This window comes from Trichomycterus rosablanca, chromosome 19, assembly GCF_030014385.1.
Source record: "Trichomycterus rosablanca isolate fTriRos1 chromosome 19, fTriRos1.hap1, whole genome shotgun sequence".
NCBI classification, from domain to species: domain Eukaryota; kingdom Metazoa; phylum Chordata; class Actinopteri; order Siluriformes; family Trichomycteridae; genus Trichomycterus; species Trichomycterus rosablanca.
This window is the reverse complement of record NC_086006.1, coordinates 10,138,347-10,151,012: the sequence shown is the minus strand read 5'-3', so window position 1 is coordinate 10,151,012 and position 12,666 is coordinate 10,138,347. Positions and strand designations below refer to the sequence as shown.

The 12,666-nt window shown below is 40.2% G+C and overlaps 1 protein-coding gene across 1 annotated transcript in view; it reads right to left on the bottom strand.

Moving 5' to 3' along the window:
- Nucleotides 1-11,841, bottom strand: part of nfatc2a (nuclear factor of activated T cells 2a) — a 49,776-nt gene extending 37,935 nt beyond the window's left edge. Inside the window, exons 1-3 of the mRNA XM_063015433.1 lie at nucleotides 11,703-11,841; nucleotides 1,340-2,198; nucleotides 1,079-1,247 (exon numbers count right to left, since the gene is read on the bottom strand). Coding sequence (XP_062871503.1) covers nucleotides 1,079-1,247; nucleotides 1,340-2,198; nucleotides 11,703-11,841 — 1,167 coding nt within the window. The remainder of the gene's footprint in view (nucleotides 1-1,078; nucleotides 1,248-1,339; nucleotides 2,199-11,702) is intronic.
- Between the last annotated feature and the right edge of the window lie 825 nt (nucleotides 11,842-12,666).

Below are 12,666 nucleotides of genomic sequence, written 5' to 3'. Positions count from 1 at the left end.
TACACTGCTATACAAGTTGTACACTGACTACTCTAAGTTATATCCAAGTTTTATTTCTATAGTGTTGTCCCATGAAAAGATATAATAAAATATTTGCAGAAATGTGAGGGGTGTACTCACTTTTGTGATACACTGTATATATACAGTATATATATACAGTATATATATATATATATATATTTACATATATATATATATATATATATATATATACGTATTGTTTATGCATTTCCTGACTACGTAGAAAAGTGATGCAACTGAAACTCAGTACGTGTGAATGATGCAGTGGTAAATTATGCTAACCCACTACCACTGAGATCCAGGGTTCAAATCCCCACTGGTGCTATCAGCCATTCAGGCATCTACATACAGACATGGTTGGTTGTGCCTGAGAGGAAATGATCAAGACCCTGCGATGGATTGCTGCATTACGTCCAGTGGTTCCAAGGAAACCAGAGCCACCCGACCCCAACCAGAATAATGCATGAAGTGTGAGGTGCATTCAGGTGGCGCAGCAGTCTTATACATTGGAAATGACGGGTGCTAGTCATGGCACACCTTGACTAGTGCGGGTGGTAATTCAGAGCTCAGGTTTTAGCTCTGCTTAGACAGTTATGTCCAGGTTGTGGCGTTTTCACAAAGCACAGTGCCTTGGGTCTAAATAGTATTCAGGTTCCGGCTGATGGGATCTCTCTAGTATAAATCCAGTACACAAGCAATGTACAAGTTGCAGACTAACTATACAAACTATAAGACTATATACAGGCAATATATAGAAAATGTATGGACGTGTGCATGTAAGTATGTACAGTATTCAGTGACCAATGTATGTATGTACATATAAGCAGCGGTACACAACATATGGTAACATACCGATGGCAGTATACGGTAATATACAGATAATGTAAGCTAGCAGTGTGTGGAATATTCACATAAATAACAGTTAAGTAGCAGCATGTAGGATGAGTACTACAATATTTAGTCAATTGGCAGCAGGTGAATATTGCCACGCTAAAGTCTGTATTGTCAGTCGCCTGTGGGAAGAAACTGCTCTTGATAAATAAGAAATAGCACTCACCTGCACCACTGGATGTCCACCAGTGGGGGCTTTGACAGCCCCGCGGCTGCCCTCGGTCTCATAGTGTGCCCTGTGGTGTGGTTTGGGTTGCACCTCAATATGTAGCTTGTACTGATCGGTGCGGCTGGGCAGTGGCCACTCCAAAGGAGGCAGCGAGGTCACCGGGATACTGTGGTTTAAAAAATCCCATTAATTTTCCAATAAATCAATTCTTTAAGGTGTAAAAGCCACTACAATATAAATGTTGTATTATTTATCTACCTGCAGATTCCAGGCACCAACTGCTTGGACCAGATTGACGGAATAACATAGAAAGGCTCTGTTTTGGTCTTGATGTCTTGCTCCACCAGGTAGTTCTCGGCATGGCCATCTGGGTACATGGTGTAGGCTTGGTGGTTGGCTCTCACTATCTTCGTGGGCACTGAAGCTGGCTGGCCGAGCCCGTTAGCAACCTCTGGCATGCTGTAAACATAATGGCTGTTCGATTGGCGCTCGTTATGCCCGCTGATCGGCGAAGGACTTCTCGATCGAGCTGAGGCCACCAGATTTGGATTCCTGTACATCTCGTAGGTGCGCTTGCCCTGAGGTGACGTGGAGCGGGAGCCGGGCCTCGGGGACGAGCAGCTCTCCTCGGCCTGGTTGGTGAGAGGTGAGGTGCCCGGGCTGGTACGAGGCGAACCCGTGTGGATGTTTTGGAATCGAGGGCACAGCTCTCCAGACACAACCTGCCCGTTGCCCGGAGACACACAGGGTGAAGTGAAGGGCGAATAGGATTCGGAATGACACGAGGCCGAGGAGTTGCTGCTGGCTGGGCTGAGGCACAAAGGCTCGCGGTAGGCCGAAGAGTCCAGGCCGGGCACGGTGAGTGTAGGCCTGGTGCTGGCATTCACCAGCTGGTCGAGGAGCGAGTTGTGCCCGTGGCTGTGGTACTCACGTGATGGTGTTATCTCGATCCTGGGGCTCACTGCTTGGGCACCAGGCCTGGCATAGTCTAGGTAATTTTTAGGCTCCAGAAGCTCATAGGCAGACAGAGCTTCTGAACTGGTTTCAGAGTAGGCAGAGGGTTCCTCCAAAAGGTAAGGGTGTGTGAGGACTTTGTGTGGGGGTAGATTGGTTTCATCTAAAAAAGAGAGGAAGACAGAGGGTCAGGAAAGACATTTCATACCGTATCTTTAATCCCCCGAGCTCCAGATGTTGCACTACTAGAATGCCTGGACATACCCGGATTATAACACACATACACAGATATCCAACAAGCTCATGGCCGGGTGTCCAAAAACTTTTGGCCATATTGTGTATTTACAATAAATATAACCCCACTGCAACCCCAATTCCAAATATATACACACTGATCAGCCATAACATTAAAACCACCTCCTTGTTTCTACACTCCCTGTCCATTTTATCAGCTCCACTTACCATATAGAAGCACTTTGTAGTCCTACAATTACTGACTGTAGTCCATCTGTTTCTCTACATACTTTGTTAGCCCCCTTTCGTGCTGTTCTTTAATGGTCAGGACTCTCCCAGGACCACTACAGAGTAGGTATTATTTAGGTGGTGGGTCATTCTAAGGACTACAGTGACACTGACAAGGTGGTGGTGTGTTAGTGTGTGTTGTGCTGGTATGAGTGGATAAGACACAGCAGCGCTGCTGGAGTTTTTAAATACCGTGTCCACTCACTGTCCACTCTATTAGATACTCCTACCTAGTTGGTCCACCTCGTAGATGTAAAGTCAGAGACGATCGCTCATCTATTGCTGCTGTTTGAGTTTATCATCTCTGATAGACCTTTATCAGTGGTCACAGGACGCTGCCCACGGGGCGCTGTTGGCTGGATGTTTTTGGTTGGTGGACTATTCTCAGTCCAGCAGTGACAGTGAGGTGTTTAAAAACTCCATCAGCGCTGCTGTGTCTGATCCACTCATACACACACTAACACATAGAGTTTGTGACATGGAGTTTGTGTGATCTTGTCTGTTGAACAAAGAATCAGACAACAGTGACCACGGATGGTTGAGCAGCTTAAGTCTCACTTGCAAAACTGCTACAAGTAGTGTCCTCAGTTCCCAAACTAGTAAATAGTGTCATTAATAGGAAAGGTGATGGAACACCCTAAATACCCTAAATACCCTAAATACGTGTTGCAGGCATTAAGTTCTAAATGTGAGTATATTTACAAAATACACCAACTAGGTATAACATCATGACCACTGACAGGTGAAGTGAATAACACTTATTATCTCTTCATCACAGCACCTGTTAGTGGGTGGGATATATTAGGCAGCAAGTGAACATTTTATCCTCATAGTTGATGTGTTAGAAGCAGGAAAAATGGACAAGCGTAAGGATTTGAGCGAGTTTGACAAGGGCCAAATTGTGATGGCTAGACGACTGGGTCAGAGCATTCCCAAAACTGCAGCTCTTGTGCGCAGTGGTCAGTATCTATCAAAAGTGGTCCAAGGAAGGAACAGTGGTAAACCGGCGACAGGATCATGGGCGGCCAAGGCTCATTGATGCACGTGTGGTCCGATCCAACAGACGAGCTACTGTAGCTCAAATTGCTAAAGAAGTTAATGCTGGTTCTGATAGAAAGCTGTCAGAATACACAGTGCATCTCAGTTACAGGGTCGTTTTGGCAGCAAAAGGGGAACCAACATAATATTACGAAGGTGGTCATAATGTTATGCCTAATCCATGTACAATCAAGTTGATCGGTGAAAACATTGGAAATATTTTCTTCCTTTTTTTATCATTTCAATCAAGAGAATTAACAAACACAGATCGTTCTTTTTATTGCATTTTACAAGATGTCCCAACTTTTTCGGAAATTGGGTTTGTAATTATCTGCAAAATTGAGTTTACAAATAAATGCTTTTGGTTTAAATTTGTGTGACATCCTGTCTCAGCTTTTTTGTAAATGGTGTTGCTAAAGAATCAGGGTGTAAATCTTGAGGTGCTGGGCAAGCATACTGGTTTTCACACTATAGAGCCATAAAGCAACAGACAACCATTGATTTCCTATGTAAAAGCTCAACACTGAGATACAATTTAATTGCGGCATGTACGTTTAGATCGTTTAAATGGTATGCAAATTAGGTATGGTGCTGAAAAGCAACAAATCCCAGTAATTGGTTTCATTATATCCAACATACAGTAAACCAATCTCGTGGTCCAAGGGTCTGAGGTCATTTATGGACAAATCGTCCAAGCACAGCTCCTGTTTCTTTTCTCAATGAAGCGCTATTCAGTAGTCTTAGGTGCATTTTAGAACAGAAGTAGTAGTAGCAAAGTAGTGTGTAATAACTACTTAGTAGACTGGATACGTTTTGGCTATGAGCATTTCCTGGTTGGTGCCCAGCCACAAGCAACAACAACAGCAGAATTCTACACGTTCACGACAGACACACTATGAGCAACCTCGGTGATCTGTAATCTGATAGTGCGAACACAGAGTTACTTACACAATAGTTATGGGGAAGATATAAATGAGGAACCAGCGCCCACAGTGCTGGGCATTTCCTGGTGAAGTCTTTGTAGAGTTAGTAAAAAACTGTCAGGATAATATGACGTTCATGCAGAAAATCAACCAGTACGTTAGATTGGCTACCCAGATTGGCTTGGATTCTCGGATCATTCAATTCAACTAATTGTATACAAATGTATACAACTGAACCTCCTTGTTTCTACACTCACTGTCCATTTTATCAGCTCCACTTACCATATAAAAGCACTTTGTAGTTCTACAATTACTGACTGTAGTCCATCTGTACCTCTGCATGCTTTCTTAGCCCCCTTTCATCCTGTTCTTCAATGGTCAGAACCCCCACAGAGCAGGTATTATTTAGGTGGTGGATCATTCTCAGCACTGCAGTGACACTGACATGGTGGTGGTGTGTTAGTGTGTGTTGTGCTGGTATGAGTGGATAAGACACAGCAGCACTGCTGGAGTTATTAAACACCTCACTGTCACTGCTGGACTGAGAATAGTCCACCAACCAAAAATATATCCAGCCAACAGCACCCCGTGGGCAGCATCCTGTGACCAATGATGAAGGTCTAGAAGATGAACAACTCAAACAGCAGCAATAGATGAGCGATCGTGTCTGACTTTACATCTACAAGATGGACCAACTAGGTAGGAGTGTTGTGTCTGATCCACTCATACCAGCACAACACACACTAACACACCACCACCATGTCAGTGTCACTGCAGTGCTGAGAATGATCCACCACCTAAATAATACCTGCTCTGTGGGGGTCCTGACCATTGAAGAACAGGGTGAAAGCAGGCTAAAAAAGTATGTAGAGAAATAGATGGACTACAGTCAGTAATTGTAGAACTACAAAGTGCTTCTATATGGTAAGTGGAGCTGATAACATGGACAGTGAGTGTAGACAGTGTTATGGCTGATCGATCGGTGTATATTGTCAGGCAATAGTCAAGTCATTTCGTACCTTAATACATTCTGCATCGAGCAATCAGCTGGGCAGTGAAAGTAAACTGGTTAATAACACATGGGATCAATTATACCAAGACAAACCTTGTCAGCATAAAGAAACTAATCGTCAAACTGTCAAATGGTCAGTTACTGTAATGTGGTTGCAAACATGGATCAATGATCAATGTATTTTTTATTAGAATACACAATACACTTTATGGCCAAGACTATTTAAACACCTAACCATAAGCTTGCTGGACCCTCCAGTGATTTTTGAGTGATTGAGGGTTAAGGGCCTTGTTCTCCTTCTGGTTACTAGTGCAGTACCTTAACCACTGAACTATCACTGCCCACAGTTAGTCAGGAGAGCTTTTGTTAGATCATGTACTTACAGAAGACAAGCCGGCATGATTCACAATCGCCGTCTCAATGTGATCCTTCAAAACCACTGTTACAGAGTTAAAGACGTGTCATGTATTTATTTTAGTAACACGTGTGGTTGAAACAGCTGGACCCAATAAATAGAAGAAATGTTCACACACGTTTAATGCCATACTGCGTGGCTCAAAGTGACACTGGAACTATGTACTGTGGAATTATCATCTTGTAATTATTCAACCTGATGATTTTGACCGTGGGTTAGAAACATCAGTTGGCATCTTTCAGATAAGTCCATTAAGATTTGGAAAATATAGAGATAGAGTTATCAGACCATATGGCTTTTTCAGACCACATCAGACCAGGTTTTTTCAACGTAAGTATCTGCCAACATTGGCTTTTGATACAAGAAGGATTCCAGATCACAACTTTGCCTCAAATAATCTATACGCAGCTCATTATGTACTGTTTCTGTTAAGACCCAGGTGTGTTCATTTAATTCTGTGGGGCATTTAGCAACTCTTTTGTAAAGCTCTACCTGCTTCAGTCATTGAGCTCCCAATTTGGACCACTGTTCCTCCATGCTGATGCTACCATTCCTTTGAAGACACTTCCCCCGGTACATATGTTCTTGTATCTCTTTGTGTTTGCTGCCTTTTTTAATCTAGACAGCCACTATTTGGCATCTTCTGAAATATTATATCCTGATGTGCAGCAGATGTGTTTTTTAATGCCAAGCAATGATTTATGAGGCCCAATCAAGATGTAAGTAGCCTAACTGCATGACACCCATCATGCTTTGGACTCTAATTTGACTCGCCACCCTTTCTGCACTGCCAGTATACCCTGTTATAAGTAAATACTGGTACTGAAAAAAATGAAATATGAAATAAAATATTACAAATATATATATATATATACACAGTACCAGTCAAAGGTTTGGACACACTTTCTCATTCCTGTGGTTTTTCTTGATCTTTTTTTAATTTTCAACATGTAGATTAATAATGAAGACATCCAAACTATGAAGGAACACATATGGAATTATGTAGTAAACAAAAAAGTGTTAAACAAACCAGAATATGTTTTATATTTTATATTCTTTAAAGTAGCCATCTTTTGCTTTGATGACAGCTTTACAAACTTTTTGGCATTTTCTCAATCAGCTTCATGAGGTAGTTACCTGGAATGGTTTTCAATTAATGTTTGTGCTTTGTCTAGAGTTAATTTCTGGAATTTCTTGCTTTTTTAATGTGTTTGAGACCATCAGTTGTGTTGTGCAGAGGTAGAGTTGGTAAAATATAAAACATATTCTGGTTTGTTTAACATTTTTTTGTTCACTACATAATTCCATATGTGTTCCTTCTCACTGAAGAGAAGGTGTGTCCAAACTTTTGACTGGTACTGTATATATATATATATATATATATAATATAACATATGGCTGAAGTCTTGGGATTTCAATTATATTTGTAACTGTTCTATTCCTTTGACTGAATGAGGACCAACCCCCTAAAAATATGCATGGCAAAAAGTTTTGATCAAACATTTATCATGATGGTAGTTAATCATAGTACATGTGCTCAATGTTGCTGATATGAGCAACCTAAAGATCTGAAGGACTTTGATTGGGGCCAAATTGTTATGACCAGAAGAGCTAGAGTATCTCCGACACTGGTAAGTGGTCTGAGGACAAACAAGCCACAAAACCACGACAGGGTTGTTGGGCAGCCAAGACTCATTGATGCCAGCGGACATGAAGGCTATGGTGTGTGACATATAACTTGCATATATAATTTTGATGGTGATGAGGTGAATGCATTTTTACATTACATTTTTGGCATTTAGCATACACTTTTATCCAAAGCGACTTACAATTAAGCCTAAACACAATTTTTAAGTAATTGCGGGTTAAAGCCTTGCTTGATTGATTGATTGATTGAATGATTGATTGATTTTCATTAAACCATTTCATTTTATTTTTTTTTATAGTTACAGTGCCTCTAACTGCAGTGCCTCTTAAAAAAAAAAACAGAAATAGTCAGGGATAACACAAAAAGTCAGAAAACTTGTTTCCATTGTGGTCCCTATACATAATTCAGTCCAACAATAAGCAGCATAGCAAGCTTGACATCATAATACAGTCACTAAAACATAACAATACAATGTATTCATTTTAATTCATAAACATTATTAGAGCTTTTTAATTAGCAAAATTTTCCTTTTCATGTAACCATTTCTTTACGGCCCGTCTAAACCCTCGCAAACTGTCACATATTTTAAAATGCCCTGGCAAACAATTCCTTACTTAAAAGAATCCCTACCCACTTTACTTTTACAGCATGGCAGTACTAAATATGTGGATGATCTTCTTGTAAAATGAGCATGAACATCCCTCACCTGAATAAAATAATTTTTAAAATATTGTGGAACAGCTCCATGTACAATCTTGTACACATTACACAATTCTATTAAAGCATCCCTATCCTGAACTTTTAACCACCCAATCATTTGAAAATGTTCTCATAGGAAGATTTAAAATAACCCTAACTAATTTATTTTGAGATGTTTGAAGCCTTGTTTTAATCTGTTTTGCAATGCCATTATACCATGAACAACAGGCATAGTCAAAATAAGGCTGAACCAAAGCCCCCGACAAGGTAATCATAGTTTTCCTATCTAAGAGCTTTGAAATTCTTGCAAAAAACCTAATTCTTTGATTAATCTTAGTTAAAATCTTATCTGCCTGATCCCTGCCTGATATATATCTATCTAAAATACATCCTAAATAAATAACTGAATCCCTGTGTCCCCCACAACCACATTAAAAACTGAGATCTTATTTAATTTCACTCTCGTACCAAATAAAATTGATTCTGATTTCCCCAAATGAAGTGACAACCTATTCTCGGACAACCACCTACTAACCTTCAATAATTCATCGCTCAATGTACCTTCGATAATATTTTTATCTTTGTCAGAAAATAAGAGTGCTGAATCATCGGCGTACAAAAGAAGTTAACATGAACATACCGACTTTAAATCATTGATATACAAAAGGAAAAAGAGTGGACCCAATACACTTCCTTGGGGAACCCCACAATTAATAAATCTAGGTATAGATAAAACACCCCCTACATCCACCTGCTGTTTACGTCCTTTTAAATATGAAGCAACCCATTTTATCCTTAAAACCAATAGCTTTTAACTTTGTCAGTAAAATGTCATGGTCAACAGTATCAAAAGCCTTCTGCAAGTCCAACGTTACCATGCCGCATAAATTCCTTTTATCTATCTCACTTCTAATAAAATCAGTTAAATAAAGTAAACATGTATCAGTAGAATGAGACTTCCTAAAACCAGACTGAAATTCATAAATAAGATTTTGGCCAGTCAAATAACCATCTATCTGTTCAAAGATAATCCTTTCAATTATTTTTGATAAAGTATTCAGAATAGATATCGGCCTGTAGTTCTCTTCATTTAATTTACTACCCTTCTTATGTAAAGGAATCACTCTTGCATCTTTGAACTGAACTGGAAAATACCCATATTGAGTTAGGGGCTTAACTGTGAAAACTTGGTCATGGTGGGGCTTGAACCGGCAACCTTCTGATTACAAGTCCAGTACCTTAACCAAAAAGCTATCACTGCCCACATCATGTATCACAACACAGTGCAACCCTTTTACGTGTGGGCCAGTCATCTCTTGATTGTTGAACACACCCATAATGAGCATGCAGGCATCGGAACTGAACATAGGAGTATTGGAAGAAGTTCAAATGGCCGGATGAATTGTGTGTTCTCCAAGATCAAGTGACAAGTGGCAAAAGGACAACTGTTCCATGCACTACGTTTATAGTGTCATTAAACCACAAGTTTAATGACACAATAGAACATTCATTACCAAGAACTAAGCATTTTAAGTTGCTTAAATGACTTTTTTGTGGGTAGCACTGTCGCCTCACAGCAAGAAGTTCCCGGGTTCGATCCCCAGGCGGGCAGAGTTTGCATGTTCTCCCTGTGTCTGTGTGGGTTTCCTCCGGGTGCTCTGGTTTCCTCCCACAGTCCAAAAACATGCAGCCAGGCTAATTGGAGACACTGAATTAGGATGCATAAACCAGTGCATTGTAGTGCCGGTCCCATGCCCGGATAAATAGGGAGGGTTGTGTCAGAAAAACTGTGCCAGAACTGCAATGACGTACCCTCCCTGTCTGTAAACGTTGCCTGAATGAATTGGGCAGTTGTAGCCTAGAGGTTAAGGTACTGGACTAGTAATCGAGATCGCTGCCAGGTTCCACTGTTGGGCCCAGGGCTCTCAAGTCTCACGCATTGTATTGGTGCACATGGTATTTCTCACTCTGAGAAATGATTAACTTTGCCGCACAGAAATTAATATAGCCTATCCTACACACGAGTCAAAGGCAGACTACTCTGCGCTCATACAGCTGTCTTGAATTAGCGACCTATCGGCCAATCAGAAAAATAGAATTTCTTGTTTCTGGGTGAGGTAGAAATAGGTGAAATAGGTTTCAGCTGCAAGCACACGTTCCATGAATGCGCAGTGGACCTAACCTATGCTCTGAATGCGTGCTGGAGGTGGAAGAGAACCTAACCTGTGTATTAGGAACATTGTTCAAAGGAATATAATATCTAAACCAGCTGCAGTATTCTTTAGGAATAACTTATATTATGATATAGATTGGAAAATAACATGGCTTTTACCAAATAATTTTTTAATCACAAATAAGGTAAGGGAAGTAACTCTAAGGATTCTGCATAGATGTTACCCTATCAATAAAATTATTGCTAAATTAAAAAAAAGATATAAATACTGAATGTTCATTTTGTCACAAATATGAAGAATCCCTTACTCACTTATTTTGCGATTGTTCATTTTGCTCATTTTTGTGGACTGATTTAAATAATTTTATTAATAGAAAAATTTACTATAACTTTAAATTGAAAACTGAATTTATTCTATTTGGAATAACTAAAAGTGACATATTGAATTCAGATGAGACTTATATTGTCAACCTTCTCTTAATATTATCCAAATATCACATTAATTGTTGTAAATTTATGAATAATAGACCAAACTTCAACACTTTTAAGGCATCCTTTATATCGTACATTAATTCGTTAAGACTGTAAAAATGTGAAGGCAAGACGTACTTTAACACTGTTAGAAAACGTCTCTATCCCTTAAGGTCTTTTTAGAAAATCATTAAATGGTATTATCTAAAATTCCTGCTTTAGCTAATTTTATTGATAATTTATTTTATTTGTATTTCTATAACCTCGAGCAATTTTTAGTTAATAATTGTCTAATTTTCATTGTGTATGTTACATCTTGGCTGTGATTGATGTATTCTTTTGTAATATATTTGTTGTTCAATAAAGTTCATTAAAAAAAAAATGAACAACCTCTGACAACCCCCCCCCCAACCACCACCACCACCACCTCACTCCAAGCAAACTTGAAAACTTGAGAGATCTGGTTGGGCCCCTGAGCAAGGCCCTTAACACTCAATTGCTCAGACAGTATACTGTCACAGTACTGTAAGTCGCTTTGGATAAAAGCGTCTGTTAAGTAAATATATGTTATTTAGCTCTTGTGTTTTATGATAGTTGAGGGTGAAGCTACAACCCTGCTGAAGACATCAGTGCGTCACACCCACCCATCAACACACACACACACACACACAGACATACACACACACACACAGAGAGAGAGAGAGAGAGAGAGAGAGAGAGACAGAGGAATAAGAGAAATAGAGTAATAACGTTATTAATGACAGACCTGAATGATCTCCAGTGTGAAAGTTGCTGTCAGGTGGCTCATAGTTAAAAAGGTCATCAAACTCCAGTTCATCAGGGCAGCCCACATCATTAAGCTCTCCAGACGGCCCCAAGTCTTTATTTTCATTAAAACTGCTCATCTTGTCTAATCTGCCAATTATCTCAAAATTCGAACCATAAAACAAACAAACTAAAAAACTCGCGACTGTTGTTAAACAGCAGTGACAGCCAGACGTGCTGCGTTCATTAAACTGATGCGGTAACTGTAACTTCCGCTCTCACCTACAAAGGATGAGGAGAGGCGTTTCTAGCTTCTTCTGACTTTAAACGACTGAGTAACATTAAGTGGGAAATGGACGCCTCCTGCTGATAGAGCACTTTTACAGGGTTTTCGTGTCAGTACAGCTTTTTTTTTAGCGGAGGTTGTAAACATTAAGATACTGCCACCGGGTGTTTAAAATGAAGCATTGTACAGTACTTGAACGCAGCACAACGCACCTCCTTGTTTCTACACTCACTGTCCATTTTATCAGCTCCACTTACCATATAGAAGCACTTTGTAGTTCTACAATTACTGACTGTAGTTCATCTGTTTCTCTGCATGCTTTGTTAGCCCGCTTTCATGCCGTTCTTCAATGGTCAGGACTCTCCCAGGACCTCTACAGAGCAGGTATTATTTAGGTGGTGGGTCATTCTCAGCACTGCAGTGACACTGACATGGTGGTGGTGTGTTAGTGTGTGTTGTGCTGGTATGAGTGGATAAGACCACCAACCAAAAATACTGTCCTGTGACCACTGATGAAGGTCTAGAAGATGACCAGCTCAAACAGCAGCAATAGATTATAAAGTGATTATCTCTGACTTTACATCTACAAGGTGGACCAGTCTCCAAGGTAGGAGTGTCACGGTGTGAGTGGACACGGTATTTAAAAACTCCAGTAGCGCTGCTTTGTCTGATCCACTCA